We start from the raw sequence: 25,026 nt of genomic DNA, 5'->3' as shown, positions 1-25,026 counted from the left end.
TAATAGAAATCATTGATTAGTGTGTCTATAATTTTCCATCAATTACAATGAACTCTTTAAAAGATATTTGATTCATACATTCTTTTTTCTTTAATGATTGTCACTTCGGGTAAAATTGGGTATATACGTGCGAGTCACACATGGACTTGTGGTTGGTCGCACAGAACAAAAAGAGGGATATGATCACGGTTCGAGCTCTAGACATGCATGTGGTTCAAAATTAAATAAGAAATGCTCCTTTTTGAATCAAAATTACCCGATTAGGATTACAAATAAATCATACATCTCCCAAGAATTTAGCAAATCCCGTTTGTCATAGCCAAGCCTTCACTATTTGTATTTGTGAGTCTATGTACCTTGGCTAAAAATAATTCATTTTAGAGTCAAGCTTTTTTAATATTGTATTTTGAACTTCTATATGGTATGGTAAGTATAAGAGTGGTTAGAGCAGTAGTTTCTTACCCCAGCTCGTGAGTTCCAGCCCCGGCTGGGGTGGGGGTTGAGCGAAAGTGAATTTACCTGTGCTGTATATCTATATCCTTCACCATGGGCAGGCATATGCCAATTTGAGAGAGAGAGAGAGAGAGAGAGAGAGAGAGAGAGAGAGAGAGAGAGAGAGAGAGAGAGAAGAAGATAAAGGGAGAGAGAAGAAATAAATTTAATAATTCTATAATTAGAAAAAAAATAAGAATAGATAAGGATGTCCATCTGTAAACGTTGGGTAACCTGTTATTTGGACAAAACGATGGTAACCGTTTAAAAATCAAATATCATTTAGTTAAAAAAATATCATAATGATTGTATATATTAATGAAATGTAATTTCTTAACATTCGATATAGCGGACCAAAAAAAATGAAAATATATATTTAATAACCTCCTTTTTGTCCTGAGGTATGATTTTTTTTCAAAATTTTTGGAAAAGTCACTCGTTTAAGTTAAGCCATGCCACAATAAAATTCCTTTTATAACTTTTATAAATAAAATGTTTGAATTATTACTTTACCTTAATCCACCTGAATCGTTAGGTCCTATAAACATTCACAAAAGGAAATAATACACGGAACTAATTGAAGCGTCTCGGGTCACAATAGGATACCCCTCTCCACGTGCACTAATTCCAAGGTACCAATTACTTATTACATATATTAAGTATCATACCTAGTATAAACTTAACTCAGCATGAACAAAAGTTACACGATCATGATATGGCAGACAGCCCAACCTTTGTAATTTACAATTTTTAAATGAATTTTGTAGCACAAAACAGCTTATACCATTCAATACTGACTATCAACCTCTCTGCAAAAAACGGCTATATGTCTAATGTCAAAGCGCAATTGGGAACAATCTAATTCTTATTCAAAGGTTTATAAAGACATTAATCAAATGAATTCATGGGATCAATAACTTCTAAGTCGAGTTTAGTGTTGATGATTTGGACAATTCATTCTTAATGAATCAAAATTTTCATTTTGACTTTCTTTTTTCTAATGCTCTTTATTTTTGCTGATTTTATTGTTTATAATCCCGTAAGTTTAAAATCTAATCTTTTTCTGGTTAAAGAATAAATTGGCAGATTCGGCTTTATTTTGCACTCAGTTATCTCATACGATGTATAACTTATATTCATCGAATATAAATATTCAGAGAAAATACATGAAAGCGTCTGTTTATAAACATACGAAATCTGATTAGGATGATTACCAAATACAGTAACCTAATCTACCTGTTTTTTACTGTTTGACCACGGTAGAATGACATTCTGATTAAACGACAAAACAATATATTGATAGAATGATACAGTGTTAGTTTAATATGAAATATCAAAACCATGGTTGGATTTATTCAGCAATAACTAAATTTGATATATCATCTTGTTTTAAGAGACAGTACTGCGCATCTTATCAAAAAACCGATTTGAAATTTTTTTTCTGATCGGGTTCGGCATTTTTTATACTACTCATGACTGTATAAACTTTAAGAAAATTACCAAGTTCTCCATGAAATAAATTAAAACATTTCATTAAAATTAATAATTACGTTTAACCTCTCACATATTTACATCGCAACATGTTAACGGGGTTTAGCCTTCTATACTATTACGCATGCGTATTTTCTGTAAACAAAACACATGCAGGGCTCGCAAAGATTCTCCTGGACATGGTTTTTGATAAAAGTATGTTTTTTCTACATCTCCCAGGTAGTAATTGTTCAAAGTTTTAAAAATAACCACAATTATTATTTTGTATGCGTGTATTTTTCGTTTTTATTATAAGAATTGCTACAACCTAAATTCATTTTTGTAAATGAGGCCCCTTGAGGTGTTATTTGACTTATTTATGTCTGTTCATTTTAAAATGAACTGAAATTGGTAAACCATTTATAAATCATCGAATACGTGAGGATGTGTTCCGTTTAGAGTTTCCTTTTAACCTCTTATAACCGTATGACCGTAGTCGGACGAAGATCTTGTAGTTTTCAGCACGTGTCAATTACTGTCAATCAAAGTCCACGTGGTACAAATAAACGATATCAGTAATTCCGGGTTGTACGACCTTTAAATTTCTGGAAGCCCACAAATACGTTAATCAAATATGTAAAAGGGCTTTTTATGTATCTCAACTATTACAATCAACGTTATTTTTTATTTCCTTACGACATAATAGGTAAATATGAAGTTATTCACACATATGTTTTCAGCTGTACTGTCTCTTTAAAACTATTATTTACCGCAAATACAATCTTCCACTGGGTCACATGCTAAATGACGTTTTTCATACTTATTGTTAGACCATAATTAATCTCAAAATTATATACGGATTTTTCCGTTCTTCTCAATTAGAAACAAGTATTCCTTTTAAAGGAATGATCGGCAATAATGATATATTGATAGCGAGAAACAATCAACATGATCAGTTTGATGTAAAATAATTTAAAAAGTACTATTTTTACAAAATATAGAATATTTTGAATCTGTACACCATAATTTCATCATTATAAACCGCCAACAAATTTAATTTTGAAATAAATTTGGGGAAAGCCGTTCGTAAACTCCTTGTCTAGTTTTATATTTTTAACGTAATCATTAAATGTTAATGTATCTTCTTCTTCAGAATACTGAGTAGGGCTCTTCAAAGAGCATTAACACGTATACAAAGAAAGAGTTGTATTAAAATGATTAAATGAGACAGATAAACATTGAATGCCATCATAACTTGCTATTGAGGTCGCATTATAACGTATCAATCCGTCTTCCTAGCTACTATTATGGAACATCAATAGATCGAGGTAAGTTCATGGAGCATCTTCTTATGATTGAGGTCAGTTCATTGAGGTCAACTGCATTTCGATCAAAATTCTTACGCGTGAGACAAAATGTGCATTCTTGAATTAACAGGTCGAACTGTATTTTATGTATGATTGCTTCTCTTAAGGTAAATGAATTGATATAAAACTGAGTAAAATGTTATATAAATACTAAACCAAACTTCAAGTTTTTATAAGAACTACTTATGCAAGCGGAATGTGTGCGCACGTGGAAGCGTTTGCCGTATGCCTCATATGGACACAACAGTGATCGGCCGAAGCCGATCACAAAAATAGCACACGGCACGTGTGACCGGTCAGCAGAGGATGCTTACTCCTTTATGGCACCTGATCCTACCTCTAATTTGTTTAGAGATCTGTATTTGCTCAGCTCCTGTTTTGTATTTTTTCTTTGGACTTCAGATTTTAATCACTTTTTGTTATCACCACATGTCATTTTTTACGAATCGTTTATTTTTTTTACAAGCTGTTCTTCCTGGAAACAATAACCCAGACTTGATTAAAATGCCAAAATATTGAACAAAAATTGTTGAATGGTGATCCATCTAATTAAATATACCAAATTGATTAGAAAAACATAATGTTTTATTGTTTGACATGATGAAATGATTGGGTTTTTTTTTTACATAAATAAAGTATATTTCGCAATTTTCCAAAGAAATACATTTCCTTTACATATTGTGTACTTTTTACCATCAGTAAATTCTAGAACAGAACTAATATACTGTAAATTCATTATTTTACGCTAGTACTCAATTTCGCGATTCCACTGCTTTGTATCATATCACAAGAATATAAAATCGCGATCACCAATTTTTTGTTATAATTTTTTATAGTTCAAAACTGTCTGAAAACTAAAGACGAGAAATTAGAATTCGCGAGGGTTGCCTCTCGCGATTTTATGCGGATATTAATTTCTCGCGTTTTATTAGGAATTTATAGTATCTGTTTCACAAATAGTGCGGATGGAAATGAAACGTTACTATACAAATCCACAATCACACTGACATTATTATAAATTTCATATGTTCATATGTAATTAAATTAGATATACAACCAAATGCTTCTGATTTTAAATGGTAAATGAATACATTGCTTATCTACCAAATGCAAACCACTAATTTTGCCTTAAGAAAACAAAAATATCCGCGACACTGATTTGTTATAATTTAAGCGTTTCACTGAAAACGTGTTTTTAGTCGATCATGACACAATGAAAAATAACATACTTTCAGGCAGTTGTACAGATGTGTGCAGAAAAAATGAGGAAATGTTCTCATCGTTATTATAAATTTCATATGTTCATATGTAATTAAATTAGATATACAACCAAATGCTTCTGATTTTAAATGGTAAATGAATACATTGCTTATCTACCAAATGCAAACCACTAATTTTGCCTTAAGAAAACAAAAATATCCGCGACACTGATTTGTTATAATTTAAGCGTTTCACTGAAAACGTGTTTTTAGTCGATCATGACACAATGAAAAATAACATACTTTCAGGCATTTGTACAGATGTGTGCAGAAAAAATGAGGAAATGTTCTCATCGTTATAAAAAGCCGAGATCATTTCCTAGATTAAGCTTATCCGAGTTTATTCTATAATATCTCTGAAGAGCAACGTATAATTATTCCATTATACAGCCAAAAAGGTGAGTAAGAAGAAGTTAAAAGCTCTTTAAAACCGCGGAAACAAATATTAAAATAACGTTAATTTTACTGATATTCATTGTTTTAAAAAGCATTTAAACCATTTCACAATATTATTTTCAGTTATTTTTAATGAAAGATAAAGATTTACTTTAAGGTCGAAATAATGCTGATATTTATGGAATTATGATTTATTTTAATGCTTTAAACAATAGATATATAAGCCCTTGTAACAAATATATATTTTTCTTTAGAAAACGGACTCAACTAAAAAAGTATAACCTTTTAGCTAGTTTTGAAGTTCGGGTTGTTGTTGATAAAGGGGCATGGTAATGATTGAACTGAGAAAATAAAATTTTATTTAACATACTGTATTAATCATAGTGTTTTATTTAAATCTTTACAGATAAAAATGAATGAAGCTACCAAAAAATATTCCTAAACTGTGAAATATTCGTATTGGTTTTACTCATGATTATTTCTGTTTTCAATTATCGTTTTGTTATTTTTGCCCAACACTGATAAAAGATGATAAACAGGATAGTATACAAAAGCACATGCATCGATATACAGATGTTTATGTTGTCTCCTTTCAAGCAAACAACTCTTTCCTTCTTGTATACGTGTTTATTATACATATCTTTTTTTTAGATGAAGACACTCGTTATATTATTTGCCATCGGACTCATGTCCCCGCTGATCTGCGAAGGTTTAGGTCTTTGTATGACAACTTGTAATTCTGACTTCTGTGAAGGAGGTTGTAAAATAAAGGGGTATTTTTTCGGAATGTGTAGCAGTGACCTCAGCTGTCCTCGTGGTAGACCAATGATCTGCAACTGTGTCTAATTGTTGAATTCCGTTTGACAATAAACTCTGATAAAAATACATATGCAGATTTTGTCCTTTATAGAAGCCTTCAATAAACTTTTATGCAATATGACCTACAAAATACCATGTGCGTAACAAAAACTTAATTGGACTGTTGTACTAATTCAGATACCTGTATTAACTAAATATATCTATACTTATAAATTAAGGCATTATGCAAATAACAAAATGCCTGCACCAGAGTACTTGCTTACACCTTTGGTATTTCAACACATGTGAGATGATGTCCGTAAGGTATAATTAAATTTTAACTGATAAGATATTATTGTGATATGAATCAAAAACAAATTTTCATTTTCGATAAACAATCCTGAAATAGCAAAACTGAGAGTTAGGTGGTGGACATACTTTGGCGAATCCAAGTCTGTGATAGCCTCGATCAAAATATATACTTGCAATAACATAATATTGAATAATTTCGTAAAGAGTGAATATATTTACTGTGAGCCTATTTAGATAATTTATAAAAGTTAAGATTTGACAAATGATGAATAAATAAAATAAGTCAAATCGTTTCTTTAATGGGTTAGTTTAGTTATGATACTCATTCACTTGCAAAGCGCGACCTCTGGTGAGAGAATGGGATAGAACCTTTCAGAACGGGGTAACCAAGAACGCGGATTGAGTAATTAACGAGAAGTGTAGGACGAGTTTATGCATCGCAGGCAGATATCTTTGATCGGACTTCGATTACTACAAAAAGTTAAAAATAAAATGGAGCAATTAAAACGAACGGGGTACCCGAAAACGAGTTGACTTATTGACATCATGGCAGAAAGCGTATAAGGCGAGTAAACCACCGGCTTTGACCAGCTACTTTGAATCTGACAGTTTTGGATTAAAATATGCATGCAAATGGATAATAATGCATAACCTAGCGTGTTTTAATTTCATACATTTTCATACCATTACAGATTGGTTTGTAAACCTTAAACATTAATGCGCTTATAATTGTATTCTATGTTTATTATGTGTATATTCTGTAAATCGCAACTTCTCGGAAAGTTACGATTGCTATACTGTATGGATAAATGATGTATGCATAAAACGGGAAAGTTTTATCGGGAATTACTAAATTTAAAACTTAAGTTTATACAACAAATTTCCATAAATGTAAAGCATGCATTGAAGAAAACCTTGCTTTCTTGTTTTGAAGTCTTGTCACGGGTAATTTATATCGATCAGAATTGTTTCAATTTTATCGATACTATTGTTGTATATCGATTACGTAATGTTGAAAATGTCATACCGGTATTCCATTCTAGTAAACAGGACTAAATTTTTATTGTTTATCTGTAATGTTGTATTTGTGCGGTAATTCTAGAATTATCATTATATTGTATGATTTTATAACGATTAATAGATTGTGTGGTTTGACAAGGATAAACAACTCTACATTACAATTCTACGTATTTATGTTTGTAAACATTTAAACAAGACCAATAAGTATAGGACAGAGAACACCCCTTTTTCCAGAAACAGAATAGAACTCGTATAAAACAGACATCAATCATTTAGCACGTGAAAATAACTCATTTACTGGTATCAGGTGTGATTTTGCAACAACAATTGTCCTTCTAATTACAGGGGTTATTGTGTTATATTCCATTACTTCAAAGCCACATGTTACAATGAAGAATTAAAATTACTTCAGGCATCAATACATATGTGTTTCAAATAAACAAGGATGATGTTTTTGATTGTGATAAATAGCAGAGAACTTTTACGCTCTGAAGTCAGACTTAGCTGATTTTTATCGAAGCAGCTATAACTGAAATTTAATGAAATTATAAATCAAAATAAAGAAGGAAGTTGAACAGTTTTTGAGGAAGGAAACACTTATTAAGGTAATGGAAGATATATTTCTTTTTTGTTTCGAGTAATTCAGGAACGACTGAATATGCTGTTATATTGTATCTATCTCTCAATTTTATGATAAGAATAACATTTTATATTGTGCTATATATTATAATAACAAATAACATCATGTATGAACAAGCTTGAAATTTTAGATGGACTTATTGAAGGCATATTCGGTGATGTATTTATACTGGTCAAAATAAAAAATGCAAGGCGTGTAGCCATGTTACTTGGTTCACATGAATTAGACTGAATATAGTTAATTTACTTTATTTTTATCAATTGCAGATGAATTATAAAACAATTTTTATTTTGGGAATTCTTTTGTCCATATTGATGGTCACTTCTGGCGTCAATGTGGGAAATTGTGTCAGACGCGGTGAATGCCGAATACGGGCTTGCTACAGGAAATGCAGAAGAAATGGATACTTGACTGGGTCATGTGGCGGGTCATTTAAGTGCCCCTGGAGCAGAAGATTCACGTGCAAATGTTTTGGAATCCGAATAAGAGGGTAGTTCTCTATCGCAGATTGGAATTATAAGTTAAATTATGCATAATAAAAATGTTTTATGATAAATGTTTTTTTTAATTTTATCTTAACGATTAAATGTTTTAATTGGTTGATTAAAAAAAACAACACTTGAAACACACACAAGTCCAAATCCAAACAGAGGCATACAGACAACAAAGCTTCTTCTTGTGTGTTTGATTCCAAAATTGGTTTTTCACGGGTATCCATTTAAGTTTTTGTTTGAATATTTTTTGTATGTAGAACCATTTTAACAAGACCTTGGACTTTCGGTAGAATTTAAAACTATTTTTTTCTTACGTCAAAACAAGTTAAATATTGACGCTGTTTTTACGTGAAATATACACAGATTGCATAGTCTGAGCTCAAAAGCAAGACAAATCTTGTTGATTTCAAAGAGCCATGGCTGAGTGGCCAGCAGTGAAATAGACAGACCTACCTTACAATGCTATTTGATACAACTACTCGAAGTCCAAGCTCCTGTTAAAATAGTTCTAATTGTTAACCCTGGTATAGTTTAGAACAAATGTGACATGATCTTGGACACGACAGCTTTACTTTGTGAAAGTTAGTGTCAGCTAGCGTAGTAAAGGCGATATAAGGTGATTACATAAGGGTGATGTATTAAATATTTCGTACTCTGTTTCTGGGTATAGATAACTCCTAACTATACGTCAAAGCGAAATGGCGGTTTGTGTATGTTTATATTATCCCAGAGATGACGTAGCTTGGTACTCATGATTTCAGAAATATTTGAAGTATCTATCCCTGTTTTCTTTCATGTCATATAATGCGTTTATGTTGCGTAAACAGATCCAGTTTATATGATTTTATCCATAATTAATTTCTGGTTGAAGGAGTTATAAACTGTAGTTTGCTTGAGGTACGACCATTAGTTTTATCTTTTGATACATCATATACACTGTATAAACAAAACAAGACATGGTATATGATGCTCTTTGCCACCAGCTTGACTTTAATTATTATATTAACATTGTACCACATTAGGTAAAATTATTTGAAATATTATTACGTAATACTACAATTAAAATTTAATTGAATTGTCACGATTCCCTTTAAATTTGGTTGCTATTGAATGAATTACTTATATGAAAACGTATATCAATTTTCAATGCCGTTCTGTGTAGTATACACATATATAATTTATGTTATGTATATTATCTGTATAATGTATGTGATTTGGCATTTCAAAAGTCATCTTTTTTCGGCTGTTCACCCTTTCAGTAAAATACTTCTTGACATGTATATCTTAAATTTCTTATTCCCTGTTAAATATCCTAAACGGCCGTTCCCTCCCAATATAATCATACCAGAATTACATAACCAGTAGCCACGTTCAGATTCCCTTAAATGCTATTCTGTTTTAACTCTTCTGTCGGAAATTAAAAATACTTACTATAAAATTAACAAATTCATGATAATATATTCATGACAGTCAAATAAAATAGATAAAATTTCAATAGATTATATAATGATCACCAAAACAATAATGATACAGGTGATCCGTTCAAAGTGTAAAATCAAGATTACCAGAAAAAAACCCAGCCATTAACCATAGAAATAAAATCTTCTCCATGTGAAAATTAATAAATGTTCAATTTAGGTTTGTTTACAGTATAAATTACAATGTTTATAATGCACAATGACACTGTAATGAAAGATAACTTCCTTAAATACTGGCTTTAGCTTTTTTTTCAAGCAAATATTATTCAATTTGGCAATTTAAACTGAAATAATCATTGTTCTGCTTGTATATTTACCTGCGAAATAAACTTAATAGAAATTGTAATTTTGATAAAATCCTATTTTAAAATAAGTTCCTCGTTGCCTAAAGAACTATTGTGTGAGAAATATGGAGGTACTTTATATAAAGGACATGTTGTTACAGAGTCTAATTACAAGCTAAAATGGCCGACACCGACCGAGAAGGTTGTGAGTGCGATGACTGTGGTGAATGCAGCTGTTGTAACTGTTCCGAGTGTCGTGTCGTTGATTTATATCTTTATAACTGTTGCCATTGTTGCAAAACATGTAATTGTGGATACCTGTGCTGTCCTGAAGAAGAATGTCACTGTTGTAAAGGTAACGATAGGCATGATGGAGATACGACTGCAAATCGATGAAATAACAATGAAAATAGTATGCCTCAGACCTGGGGTAATGGTTATGCGTAATGCTGTTTATGTATCGTAATCATTACATCCATTAAATGTAATGGGGTGTAATGTGTAATGTATCCATTTTTTTCAATCACAAGTATTTGTAATGCAATGAATTACTTCCGTAAAAAAGATGGCCGTAATGACCTTTATTTTTCAATTTCATTTAAATTACACTGCAGGCAAGGTTTCAGGCCAAAATACTGTTTTCTGTCTGTCAATGCTTTCAAAAGTAAGATGATTAGACCTCTAATCAAATGTTTATATGATGGGCAAAATGAAAAACATGTTATTGCTATATTTGTTTACAATCTAATTAACTTAAAAGTTGAAATTTGTTTTTTTTTCTTGTGCGATTTACTATAATTCATTACGTAAGCAAAGTATCAATTGTTATTAAATTGATTACATTTGTAAATAAAATTAATGGTAATTGTGATTGTAATGAAAAGAATTCAAATGTAATTGTAATTAAATGCAATATATTTCATAATAATATACCCCAGGTCTGCGATACCTTTTATCTGTTTTATGCCTGTAATGCCTTTTATCAATAGATCTGCATGTGTTATCAAAACTAATAGTGTTATTTTACATTCCAACAATTTTGCGGAAAATTAACCACCAATGTACTCTTTGTTGATAATATCCTTTGTTTACCATTGTACACGTCAAAATGACATTCCTTGTGTAGAAATGTCTTGTTATTTGCAACCATAAAATTTACTTCCAAGAGTTGTTTGATTAAGAAATATGGAATCATATATTTAGTATTCTGAAGTGATCACATCGGGATGATCAAATTCTATTAAGCCCAAAAGGTTCTATTATAGACTTCATCACGCGCGGCCGGATTTGAACACCTCATAATATTAAAAGAATTATTTCTTATTCCCTACATTAATATGATTTTCACCAATAATTTAGTTAAATATTTTATTGATATCTTTACGTTTGTTTTATCTCGTATAATCAAGCAAATTTCGCTTGCGTCCCACAGCACGTCATCGCGTCATTGATGAAATGTATTAGGCTATATATAACAAAGGATAACGGCACTAAAGGCCATGAAATATTTGCGAGAAAAACTTTTTTAACAAGCAATTTTATTTTAATTGCAGGGATGTCAACACCAAAACTGCAGCTTTACGTAATTACATTAAATAAAAGTATATACTAATTCTTACATAATACGAATCAGTTTTCACAAGTGGGGTACATCATGATTTCTAGGATCGACATACAAAAACGAGGACGCACACTTTTATACTGACTTCATACATAGTCAGCGCATGTTTGTCTATTGCTCTCCGTTCAATAGTACTTGTATATTTGCATTATCCAAATTTTATCAAAGGGAGATTAATAGACAAACATGAGCTCATTGTTTTTAAGAGAAAAACTGCTTCTACTTTCGCTTTCTCTGTTGTGACCAAAGGTTGAGACATGTTGAATATTATAACTCACCTATTGATTTCTCTCAGGTTACATTGTGCATTAAATATCATCACGTGACGTGTAAGAAAGCATGTCATGTTAAGCTGTCAAGCATTGATTTAAAATCTTCTGTACTTTTAAGGGCGTGTTCTTACTGTTGAAACCTTAGTAAATAGTCTATATTTGCTCAATTGTTACACTTTACTTTTGATTACAGCTTGTTGCAGAGACGAGGAAAATATTGGCCATCATTCCGCGGCTCATTGGTGGCTTTGCTGTGTCGGTGGTTCTTGGGTTGGATGTTGCAATCAACGCAGACGTCAGGAGTCCCCGGATGTTAATACGCCGTCTGTGCACGAGGGAGCCGCTCAATCTACTTCAAAAAAAAAAGCTAGTGAGGAAACTGTTACATCGCAGCCAATGAAATCATGAATTATATATATCTACATCTACCGAGTTTGATTCCTTTAATTTCTCACTATACTTATTGTTATTCATAGCTCTGTAGAAACTGACAGGACTCAAATCTACATGTACACGTCCCATTTATTGATTGGTCGAAACCTACAGCGACATGAGAAAAATCACGGACTGCACAAAATAACCATGATGGTGTCAAACTCAGATTCCTATAGAGACGATTGGTTGTTTCTATTAGCTAACGTATTGATGTTCATTAACAGTAATATAGTTAATTTTATAATTATTTTTACAATTTATTAATTGTTCAAAAAAAGATTTAATATTTAACAACAAAATAATTTTTTTTGATGATTCATAAGAAATGAAGTTAGCGATAACTGCAAAAAAAAAAAGTTTTTCTCCTCACTCATTTAATTAGATAAAAAAAAAAAGACATGTAACTAGGATAAGTTTTTCGAATATAATATAGAATTCATACTTTTTAAATTATCATTAAAATCTTCATTTTATTACTTTTGTGTATTTTTTATACCCCAGTCAACAAGTTGCGAGAGGTTAAATGTGTTCGATCGTCTGTCCGTCAGTCAGTCCATCAGTCCGGATTTTGTTGTTGTTGTTTTTTTTGTAAGCGCAACAGTTATTCCTCTTCAACAGTTACACGTTGTAGGCATTGAGGATTTCATGTAAAGATGTGCATTATATCACCAGGAAATTCTGATTCCATTATTTTTATGGAAATTTTGACACTGATTTTAGAATTTAACTGTTGGTTTAAAAGAAAAGTATATGGTAGATGTGCACACTTGCAAGAGGTTTTGATGTGATCTTTTTCTTGGGAGTTATGTTCAATTTAAAAGTTATTTTTTGCGTATGTAAGCATTCCCTACCACTAATTATGTGAAGTATAGGTAAATATTAGAGAAAAGTGGGGTATGTTAACACTTATTAAGTCCTCACTTACTCTTATTGAATCTGAAGAGATACCTAACATTGAAACTGCTACCTATAAAAACAGTGCTCGTACATAAGGTCTAAGAAAAGAAGCGCGATAGAAATTGTATGCATAGCTTTAACGTTAACTTGTGTTCTAAAAATATTAACGTCTGGTGAAGGCTTTTTTTGTTTGTGTCGCACGTGATAATTTTAGATTTGATATATAGGACCGTCGTTCAACTGACAACAGGTAACTTTCCTTAATTTTTTCTTTCTTTCTATTGATCCTCTCTCTTTTTCCCTTTGCGATAAAATGCATTTTCGTCACGTAATGAGACTCTTATCTATCACATATCTATATTTTCCTTAATCAAAAATATGGTATCAGGTGTAAACAATATAACAACAACACGTGCCTTCGTGCATTCTCTCTTTTTTCTGATGATTGTTGGATGTCCAAAATGTAGTTCACAGAATCGATCCGTCCACAAAGGAACATGTTAATGCGCTTCAAAACTTTCACCTTCCTTTACTTCACTGAAAGTTGTATTTTTCAGAACACCTTAACTACTTCATGCCTACATGAATGTATTTTAGACGTATATATTAACACGAGCGGGGGTCGTTGGTGCCAGTGAACCCTTCAGCTCTCATGTACGTTCATATATGAATTGTTTAAAATTTGTGGCTAGAGTACAATTTTGAAATCTCTTAGACCCTCGAACAACACTTGCACGTACTGCTCTCGTACATATATTTGTAGTACATGTAATTATTCGACATGGAAGGTCACGTGCAAATCTTTGGACTATACATGTACGTGCGATATACTACGAATACCAGGGTTGGCCGGGAAATACCAGTGCCAGGAATTACCGGTGGTAAATACCGGTATTTCCCGTCCTGGTAAATACTACTGATTTTCATTAAACTGGGAAATACTGGGAAATACAAACTTATAATATTTTTTTTCTTTAATTTGCTCAATGTAAAATATATGTTTAGGATATAAGATATTAACAATAAGCATCAAAACACCATTTAGCATACTTCGCCATTTCACTGTCAGTTTATGAATATTAAATTCACCAGATCACCTATTCCAAAAGACTTCTACAGCTGCTAGAGTACAAATTTTAGTCTAGCTTTTTGTACCCCAAGTTTACAGATTTATAATTTAAAGCACAAAATGAACTGTCATAATCATTATAGGTGTTACAAGTAACAATTATATAATCACACAATGTCATGTTGTTTTAATTATTGACTCTTGACAATTTTGTGCTCCTATTTTGGGGAGATATATACTATGACTATGAGTGGGGCTAATTGGCTTCTCAAGTGTGTATCATACTGAGGAAGTGACACAGGTCACACTTTATATTCATAACTTTCTTGGCCCATTTTCACATACACTAAATAATCAGAAGATGGAACTTTTGATATCATGTTTATGATAACTGTATAGATGCACCTAAACCTGACTTTAGTCTTAAAAACAAATAACAATTGTGTATGAATGAACCATGTTTGGAATATTCATCAGAAGATAACCAATTAATTACTGGCTAGTCAAAGCTTGTTAAAATTAAGGACTATTATAAAATTTCATAGCTGACAAGGTGTACTATTAATATTGTCTACATCCCAACAGATTTGATTAAGACTAAGTATGACGTACTATAATATGTAGTTAAACTTTATTTCCCAGTATTTCCCGGGAAATACCAGTTATTCCCGAGAATTCCCAGTATTTCCCACCGTCCTGAAAAATATGAGTATTTCCCGCTTTTTTTGCCAACCCCGACGAATACCCGACGAACTATTGTGACTTCATACGAGTGATCGCGAGCATTGTCTGTCCGTCTTTTTATTCGTTCGTTCGAGATTATTAGTCCATTGTATATTTTCTCTACACATGACCCGATCTGCATGGCTCATGAACTAATAAAAAATTCTAGGTTTATATGAAATGCCATATAGTAGAATATGTCATTTATAGTCTGTCCCAAGATATTTTTGCCGCATATTTTCTTAAATTATTCAATATTTATAAATACCTCTTGGTTCAGACGATGTTCATTCAATAGTATGAAAAAATCCCAAGATTTCCCCTTTGAAACGCCCCCTCTAGCTTGTCGGGTATCAGTACACGGCTAAAAATAAAAAGTCTACGAGGTTTTTCCATTGCCAAGGAGATGAAGACGCCCGGATGATAACGTTGAAAAATTGCGCGAAGTGTCCCGAGTATTTCCGAATGGAGAAAAGATGTCAACAATCCCCATTATAAATCTCCGTAGGAAATCTGTTTTCGTTCCTGTGAATTTTTACGAGGGAAAAATGATAATGTTTGAATGAAGTTATCTTGGGAATTTTCCCTTTCATCGATTTTAATTGCACTTCAGTCACAGGTATGTGTATTTTTTTTATTAAAAACCGTTCAAATATGCAGCATAAATATCTTGGGACAGACTATAGTATATCTTCTTGGTCAAATCTTGTTCATACTTCATCATCAGATTGATCAAAGGATGTGCAGGGACAATGAACAACGTTTTAAGGTCAAGCGGCAAGATCATATCAGACCACGTTTTAAAAAATCTCCCCTGAGCATATATAAATCTCTCTTTATAGCCCTTTCAGCCAAAGAGGGTTTCGCAAAATAGCGTGTTTATTACCTAATGTGGAAAGGACGTTTAAATACCCGTGGAATCCTGAAGAGTCATAATCGTAATATAGACATATTACGTAGACGACCACATTTACATAACAACTATGTTCCGTAGGTAGACAATAAAAACCAATTACATTATAAGCGCATTTGTATTGAACACAGCAACCACCATTTGATTTTCATAAATACAGTTGGTGTTTACACATATCAAAATTGATTTATACGGTCCAACCTTTTTAGAATACCATTCTTTTGAGCTATATGAACAAATTAGATTCTGACAGAGTTGATGAAATTATCATCATCGTAAGTTTTATAATATCTAGATAAACTCATACTAGTAATCTAGATAAAAAGGTGGAACAAATCTATACGTACTTGTTGTAGGTACCTACGGATCACCGATTAATACTTTTTTATTGAATTTTTTGTTTTTTACAATATATATATGTATCTTTTAAAACGGCACAACCTGTTATTTCATAAAACCCCCAGACCTTTTACATTGTTTTGAAATCCCTTGTTTAGAAGAAAATGATATTTATTAAAAATTCAAGTTTGTAACAGATACTTCACACAGTAATTTTGAAAAAAATTAAGCACGCATGTAAAATATTTATTGACAAGCGTTAAAAATAACTTAATTCTGACATTTTTAAATCATCCATATACATTACCTTTTCTTGCGATTAAAAGAAATATGTTTTTAAAAAATTCGAACTGTTCCGTAATTCGAACCCAAATCAAAAAAGTTGAACAGGGTTACAATCTATTCTAACTGCGTAACCACTCGACTAATCAAGACATTGTTTGTAAAAGGGAAAATTAACAAAGCGTTCTTAGATTTAACCCAAACAACCCCCCCTCCCCCCCCCCCCCCCCCCCAAAAAAAATAACATCGAATTCTGTAACTTTGAATATGGAAAAAACACAGAAACTGCAACACCCTCTTTCAAGAACGGATAATAATATATTTCTTTAAAATCCATTATAAATGTCAGTATATAAGAGTTTGAAATGATCTGCAGTACTATGCCAACTAGACAATTTCTAAATCATTTATTTAGGTCAAAGCAAAGTCTTTTAAAATGCTTTAATTTAAACAATATAATTGTTAAAACGCCTCTTATACATAAATGCGTTTCTTGTAGAGAAAAAAACTTTATGAAATGGGCGATGATTGCGGCGCTTGCTTCGATTGTATTGCTTGCTGCTGTACTAATATCGGCGAATGTGGCGAATGCGGTGATTGCAGTGGATGTTGCGATTGTGGCAATTGCGGTAACTGTGACTGCGGCGACTGCACCAGCTGTGGCGACTGTGATATATGTAATTGTGGCGAAAGTTGTAAGGACTGTGAATGTGTGGGATTCCATGGTTGCTGTGGAGACGAATTATGCTGCCATTGCTGTGAATGCAATGGTAATTGTAAAAAGATTGGTCATCAAGAAGAAAGTGCCATTTTTAGCAATATATATATATATATATATATATATATATATATATATATATATATATATATATATATATATATATATATATATATATATATATATATATATATATATTGAAAAAGTGCTACAAAATTAAGTAGACATTTAATAGAAAACGAGTAAAAGTTGCACATTTGAACATTAAAGCAATCCCTGCTCCAATGTTTTTGGTCAATTTTATTATCATTGTAAAATAACTATCGTCAAGGCTCCAATCCATTCTTTCTACTCTAAATGTCTTAACAGTACAAATGTTCTAATTGTAAGTCTGTTCATTGATCATGATTGTTTCGTTTGGTACATAATAAATTAAAAATGACGTTACGACAGTGTCATTTTCTAAATAAACTGTTGCACCTCTGATTGTAGCTTGTTGCGGAGACGCCGGTGATGTTGGTCATCATGTTGCGGCTCATTGGTGGCTTTGCTTTGTCGGCGATTCATGTGACGGATGTTGCAATCAACGCAGACGTCAGGAGCCCCAGGATGTATACGTAGATAACGCAGCGCCTGTCCTTACACCATCCTCTGTTGTAACCGCCCAGCCCCCATCCTATGAAGAGGCCTGTGAAAATGTTGTTACGTCGCCACCAATGAAATCATGACATACCCTAGTATCATTTTTGCATTTTATAACGATCATAAAAAAATACAATATCACAAAAGTTTTCAAAGAGAATGTCTCAAAAATTCTTGATTCGCTGTAGAATTATGCATATGAATTTTACAATTACTATAATGAAGATTTGTCTGTCTAGTTCCATTTGAAAAATATTCATAATTTATGTTACTTGCAAGGAAAACAATATTATGTATTGAATTGAATTAGTTTATTAAATTTTTATCCGTGAAATACTATAATTTATATGTATCCTTTAAATAAAAAGGAAAACAACACAGTGTTTTTTTCTTATCATAACACCCCCCTCAATCGCAACATAATTAAAAAATACCCCCCACCCCCACCCCCCCAAAAAAGAAAAAAAACACCCAAAAGAACAACAGAAAATTTAAATAACGAAAACAAACCAAATCAAGAGCAAAGATGGGACAATTCTTTTAATACTTTCATCTGTGATATGAGTTGTAAACACAATATTTAAACAAGAGGCCCAGGGGCCACATCGCTCACCTGAGCAACAATTGCCTTAACTTTGGCCAAATTAGCATTACAGTATCAAAATATCTTGACATCTAAGTACAGTAGATCTTGCCAAAACAAATTATTGAAAATCTGCCAGTTTTTATCTACATCTTTTTTTTGGGGTAAATATCAAGCCCCTTTTGTTGTTGTACCTCTAAGAAGATTTTTCTCTGATCCTATATACCCCCCCCCCCCCCCATTTTGTGGCCCCACTTTTCTCTAGGGAATCATGGTTTCATCAAACTTAAATCTGCATAACCTGAGCTTTCATACAAAGTACTGAGTTTTGTACTGAAAATTTTCTCAGAATATTTTTAAAGATTTTCTCTATATATTCCTATGTAAAAATTCAAACCGCCATTGAGGCTCCGCCCTACTCCCAGGGACTATGATTTTGCAAACTTGAATTTACACTACCCTAAATGCCTCTACACAAGTTTAAGCTTTTCTGGCCAAATAGTTTTTAAAAAGAAGATTTTTAAAGATTTTCTCTATATATTCCTATGTAAAAATTCATCCCCCATTGTGGCCTCACCGTACCTCGGGGCTATGATTTAAACAAACTTGAATCTATACAATCTGGGGATGCTTCAACTCAAATTTGGGCTTTCCTGGCCTAATAGTTTTGAGAAGAAGATTTTCTCTAGTATATATAAAAATTTATCCCCCATTGTGGCCCCGCCCTACTCCCAGGAACCATGATTTGAACAAACTTGAATCTACACTTTCTTAGGATGCTAACACGCCAATTTGAGCTTTCCTGGCCTAATAGTTTAAAAAAAGGTTTTTTTTAAAGATTTTCTCTATATATTCTTGTATAAAAATTCATCCCCCAATTGTGGCCCCACCCTACCACCGGGGACCATGATTTGAACAAACTTGAATCTACACTATCGAAGAATGCTTACACGCCAATTTGAGCTTTCCTGGCCTAATAGTTTTTTTTTAAATTTTCTTTAAAAGATTATATATATATATATCATTGTATAAAAATTCATCCCCCAACTGTGGCCCCACCCTATCCCTGGGGACCATGTTATGAACAAACTTGAATCTACACTATCTGAGTGGTTCCACTCAAATTTGAGCTTTTCTGGCCTGATAAGTTTTGAGAAGAAGATTTTTAAAGATTTTCTCCATATATTCCTATGTAAAACTCCATTCCCCCTATTGTGGCCCCACCCTACCCCAGGGAACCATGATTTGAACAAACTTGATTCTACACTACCTGATGATGCTTCCATTTTAATTTGAGCTTTTTTGGCTTGATAGTTTTTGAGAAGAAGATTTTTAAAGATTTTCTCTATATATTCCTATGTAAAACTTGAGCCCCCTATTGTGGCCCCACCTACCCCAGGGGACCATGATTTGAACAAACTTGATTCTAAACTACTTGATGATGCTTCCATTTTAATTTGAGCTTTTCTGGCCGAAAAGTTTTTGAGAAGAAGATTTTTGAAAAATACAAACAAATTTTCAATAATTCTCAATTATCCCCCCTTTAAAGAGGGCTTGACCCTTCATTTGAACAAACTTGAATCCCCTTCACCCAGTGATGCTTTGTGCCAAATTTGGTTGAAATCTGCCAAGTGGTTCTGGAGAAGAAGAAGAAAATGTGAAAAGTTTACAACGACAACGCCGCCAACACCAACACCAACGACGACAAATTTTGATCAGAAAAGCTCACTTGAGCTTTCTGCTTAGGTGAGCTAAAAAAAAGAAAGCTGGGAACTCAACAAAAACAAAAAAACAAAAACAAAACACCCCCCCCCCCTGAACATTAACCGATGAAATTAATTCTAGACATTGACAGGCGTTGTTTTAAGGTGAACTTTGACAAAAGAACAAAGAACCAAGTTCTTTCACTTCGACACATCAACTATGCAAGAACCTAGAGGTCAGAATTTGTCACTATATAGAAAACTCAAATTTAATTCATTAACATAGTGGAAATCCCATGAAATGCCTCGACCCCCACGGAAAACAAAATTATACCTCGCACCCCCCCCCCCCCCCCCGGGAAAAAAAACATTCTGGATCCGCGCATTTACTACAATATGATGACAACATTTTTGACGCTAATCCAACCGGAAAATTCACGGGAAATGATACTAAAGTACTCCTTTAGTGACTGGTCTATACACTGCCGACTAGTGCCGAGTAAATAAACAAAGAAAGCGGTCGTGTGAGATGAAAAGTAAGTTCTTTAATTATTTAATGTGTTTGTATCACTTTACTTAAAAAAAAACAAAAACAAAAAAAACTGTTTAACTGTTTAACGTTTTCCTAATTTAATCAATAATGTCCGAGGAAAGCTGAGCTCTTCGGCCGATTTAAATCGCCTCGACACATTAACTTTTATTGCTATTATCTACATCTGTTCTAACGGGTTCTAATAAACGGGGTCGTGTAATATTTTTTGTTTACCCACGTGGAAATTCCCGTGTTAAAAATAGAAACGTCGTCCGACTGAATTACAGGTATGTGTCTCTTTCCTTTCTCTCTCCTTCTTTCTTATTAGTTCGTTCTCTTTTAAAAACAAAAGCACGGTATACATGAATCTGAAACTCTTACAAAATGGCAACAGTGGAACCACATATATGTATGTTTATCTGTGTGTTTTTCCGTATTTCTTTGGTAGTACATGTGCCTACAGGTAATCTGTGTGTGTGTGGGTGCGGCACGTGACTATAGATCTGAATGATGTTTGTCAACAACTTAGACCTAGAGTCTGAATTTACCTTCGTGTGTTCACACTGTGCGTACACACATACTTCCCTGTCTTGTTAAGATGAAGATAACGTATTTTCGTAGATAATTAGCATAGTATATGATCAACTGCATGGTTAGGAGTTCCCTTAATATAAACTGAATGTTGTCAGTGAGGTGTTAGGAATTATAACATGCGCGGATCTAGAATTTTTTTTTCAAGTAGAGGGGGTTCCAATGAGTTTGGTTTTGTCATCTAAAATTTAATTTATCGTGTGGCACTAAAAAAAATTACAACCGGACAGAATGTTGTAAATTTTGTATTTACTGTCTCACCCGGCAAATTCAAAATCTAAAACATGACAGTTTGCCGGAAAGGAAGGGGGGGGGGGGGGGGTCAGAGACCTTATTTTCAGTAACTTAACTAATTTAGCCACACTTCTCTAGTTTCGCGCATGTCATATGGATTTTATTGGTAATTGAAAATTGCTTACATATTGATATTGATAGAAAAAAATGGGTGACATCGACTGCGGCAGTTGTGATTGCGGTGATTGCGGCGATTGCGGCGACTGCACCGACTGTGGCGACTGTGCACGTGATATATGTTACTGCGGCGATTGTTGTAAAGACTGTGAATGTGTGGGATTCCACGGTTGCTGTGGAGACGGATCAGGCTGCCATTGTTGTGAATGTAATGGTAAGATGTAGACAATGAGGATAACCTTTATATAGCTGCATCATTAATGACGACGTCTTATCAGGACAGCCTCTTAAATGTTCTCAGATATATATTTCCATTTAAAAAAAATATAAAAATTATCGTTCAATGAAAGCACCTTTCGGGTTCTAAGCTGATAGAGGAGTCCAAACCTTGAAATAAGAAAAAAAATGTGGAAACCCACCAAACATAAATCTTATTCATTATGGGTTTTGGGTGGTGTTAACATTGGATTGCTTTTTTAATAGTTTCATGTATGTCAACTTTCAGAACTGGATTTTTAAACTCTTGAAATCGTACGCAAGATTTTTTTTTTTTTGGGGGGGGGGGGGGGGTGTTTGTGATATTTATTCTTCTCTATTTAAAAACAAACAAGCAAAGGCTTCCAGTCAGAAATAAAGTTCGTTGGGGTATAAGCAACCATCATGCTCCCATACTTTCAAGTTTACCAATAAGAAACAATAAGCTTGATAAAATCGATACATGTATCGCTAGCTTCATTTACAAACAGTCATAAACATCGGGAGATAGAAAATCCCCTGTGTGACTCGTGATGATAAATTTACTATTCGACAAAATCTGTTGACTAATCATTCTCATAAACTGACAAATTCCCCCGTGGTAAGACCCTTTAGATACCCTCCTAGTTACGATATTAGATGAAAAGGTTTAAGGACAACTATGTGATATTAAAATCAATGCGTTGTACAACTTAGCCTGTAGATGGATGCAGGTTTTCCCGTATTTCTAATTTTCCGAAGGAAAAACCCAAAAAGCATGTTTCTGAAAAAAAGATGGCTAGTAAGGGGAAATTTTTTGAATAAATATTACCGATATTCATAAAATATTTTTATATATTGGTCAGTAGTTATATAAACAGATAGCAATGTAACAAAACTAATACACCTGTCTAACTGTTATAATGTACTTTGATTGCAGGATGTTGCTCTGACGACGGCGGGGGAGATGTCAGTCATCATTTCGCCTCTCATTGGTGGCTTTGTTTCCTCGGCGATGCTTGTGACGGATGTTGCAATCAACGCAGACGACGAGAGCCACCGGATGTATACGTAGTTAACGCGGCGCCTGTCCTTACACCATCCTCTGTTGTAACTGACCAACCCCCATCCTATGAAGAGGCTTGTAAAAATGCTGTTACTTCACAGCCAATGGAATCTTGAAACACTTGACGGAAATGCTTTTATGTTTTAAAAAATAATTGTCTACTTCTATTAATTTCGTGTTGACCATTTAAAAAAGGTTCATTGAGCTGATTCACAAATGTGCTTATGGGATAGCGATGAGGTTTTATTTCCCTGTTTATTTAAATAATAAAATGCTTTTTTGGTGAATCATGCTGAATATTGCAGAAAAAATTCATCTTTTTCCTGCAATGATCGTGACCTTCAAAATCAGCATGAATCATCAAAAAGCATTTTATCTTTTTATATTTACACCTTTCTGTTAGCCAATCGATACATTTATTTTTAAAAAAGAAAAATTAACTTAATTATTGAAAATGTACATCAGTATGTCAGCTAATAAAATAGCAAAAGGTGTTGACCAATCAATAACCGGGATGAATAGATTTCTGTCCTGCAGTTTCTTCAGAGCTATGAATAACAATCAATTTTCGTAATAAATAGAGGGAATCATTCTTGGTGGATATAAATATATTACTTTAACAATATTATTTAGTCTCATTTGTCTAGGGGTTTTAAGAAGCTGTTAAACATACCATTGAATAATTAACGAAGATATACAAATACTTATGACAAATTGTAAATACTGTTATTTCAATGTTTTATATGTCCTTAAAATGAGACAACCAGGCATATATTTTCGTGCTAAGTTATATACATATTTTATAAAAGCCGGTTAAAAATGTGCACTGAATAATTTTTCTGCATCCAATGGCCAATATAGACTTGTTACATGCACATATAGTTAATACGTAACATTTGGATTTTGTATGAATTCGTTGTAATACAGAAAACTGGATTTTTTTGTACAAATCGTAGAAATGCATTCATTTGATAAAAATACATCTGATTCATTTCATTGAGAGTTGACATTTTCATTTTTTCTTTCTCTTGGAACCAGAAAGAACAAATGAAACATTACCAGGTTCATATTAAAATTCTATTCAAGCAAACCGTACGTTATACTGAAATAGAATGATCTAAGACTTCTAGAATGATGCTTAGTTTGATTTCAACAAGTCTTGTGGTGTTTGATAAGTTCTATTATTTTTGCTTGTTTTTTACCATTGCAATGAAAGGTACAAGTTTAATCTTTGATATTGTTATTTCATTTTTACATCTGTAAAATGTGTGTCCTGTATTGGCTTGTTTTACAACTGGGAGCTCAAATTTATTCATACTTTTTTAAAAACTCTTGTCATATGAACAAGCATTTGTAACTTCTCATTTCATTTGTCTACATTTGGTTGAATACTTCTCAGTATTTTTGTACATTTACATGAAATATCATATTTATGTCCATGATTGCAAGTTGACTGATGATAAAGGATTATCCAGATCAGTTTTGTTTGCCAAATATTTTTATAATTCATTGAAATTAACTTCTACCTTTATATATTTGTAAAGATTGTTTTCTTTCAATGTCTATTTTTCATAAAACTCATGTGAACATGTCGAAAACTATACATGTATTTGTTAACAAAAAACTTTTTTATTCATTTATTTATTCATTTGATAATTTCTGTATTTATTTATTAATAAATTATCTATCTATTTATCTAATTTTACCTTTATCGATATATTTATATCAATACATATTAGGATATATTTGAAAAAGAAAGTTATTTTAAACACTAATTTGCAGAGATGTGTTATGAATTAAGTAAAATGAAATATTATATATTTTATACATGTACAATAATCTGTTTTTGGAATTTGAATAGGTGGATAAAACAAATATCAGGTATAAATAACATTTAGCAGCATTTTGATATATAAAGATTCTTCCTTGTTAGAAAAAATGGTTTTCGAATAGAATAAATAAGAACAATGACTTCCTCAAGCAAG

The 25,026-nt window shown here is 32.7% G+C and overlaps 3 protein-coding genes and 2 long non-coding RNA genes across 5 annotated transcripts; all 5 read left to right on the top strand.

Annotated features, from left to right (window-relative positions):
* The first annotated feature begins 4,858 nt into the window (after nucleotides 1-4,858).
* Nucleotides 4,859-5,871, top strand: LOC128158256 (uncharacterized). The gene is made up of 2 exons (XR_008239940.1): nucleotides 4,859-4,986; nucleotides 5,636-5,871. It is a non-coding gene; the product is annotated as an uncharacterized LOC128158256 (long non-coding RNA).
* Nucleotides 5,872-7,570: 1,699 nt separating this feature from the next.
* Nucleotides 7,571-8,310, top strand: LOC128161711 (uncharacterized). The gene is made up of 2 exons (XR_008240400.1): nucleotides 7,571-7,719; nucleotides 8,021-8,310. It is a non-coding gene; the product is annotated as an uncharacterized LOC128161711 (long non-coding RNA).
* A 1,858-nt stretch (nucleotides 8,311-10,168) lies between these two features.
* LOC128161713 (uncharacterized) lies at nucleotides 10,169-12,683 on the top strand. Its single transcript, XM_052825077.1, has 2 exons — nucleotides 10,169-10,365; nucleotides 12,097-12,683. Exons 1-2 carry the CDS (start codon nucleotides 10,225-10,227, stop codon nucleotides 12,301-12,303), a joined length of 348 nt encoding a protein of 115 aa, XP_052681037.1. The 5' UTR covers nucleotides 10,169-10,224; the 3' UTR covers nucleotides 12,304-12,683.
* A 639-nt stretch (nucleotides 12,684-13,322) lies between these two features.
* LOC128160466 (uncharacterized) lies at nucleotides 13,323-18,049 on the top strand. The gene is made up of 3 exons (XM_052823793.1): nucleotides 13,323-13,485; nucleotides 17,061-17,331; nucleotides 17,772-18,049. Exons 2-3 carry the CDS (start codon nucleotides 17,074-17,076, stop codon nucleotides 17,898-17,900), a joined length of 387 nt encoding a protein of 128 aa, XP_052679753.1. The 5' UTR covers nucleotides 13,323-13,485; nucleotides 17,061-17,073; the 3' UTR covers nucleotides 17,901-18,049.
* A 3,126-nt stretch (nucleotides 18,050-21,175) lies between these two features.
* LOC128159334 (keratin-associated protein 5-1-like) lies at nucleotides 21,176-24,736 on the top strand. The gene is made up of 3 exons (XM_052822390.1): nucleotides 21,176-21,202; nucleotides 21,766-21,955; nucleotides 22,916-24,736. The coding sequence occupies exons 1-3, from the start codon at nucleotides 21,191-21,193 to the stop codon at nucleotides 23,155-23,157; spliced, it is 444 nt and encodes a 147-aa protein (XP_052678350.1). The 5' UTR covers nucleotides 21,176-21,190; the 3' UTR covers nucleotides 23,158-24,736.
* The last annotated feature ends 290 nt before the right edge of the window (nucleotides 24,737-25,026 follow it).

Source organism: Crassostrea angulata, chromosome 8, assembly GCF_025612915.1.
Source record: "Crassostrea angulata isolate pt1a10 chromosome 8, ASM2561291v2, whole genome shotgun sequence".
Taxonomy (NCBI): Eukaryota; Metazoa; Mollusca; class Bivalvia; order Ostreida; family Ostreidae; genus Magallana; species Magallana angulata.
This window is presented reverse-complemented; position numbering and strand designations above follow the sequence as displayed.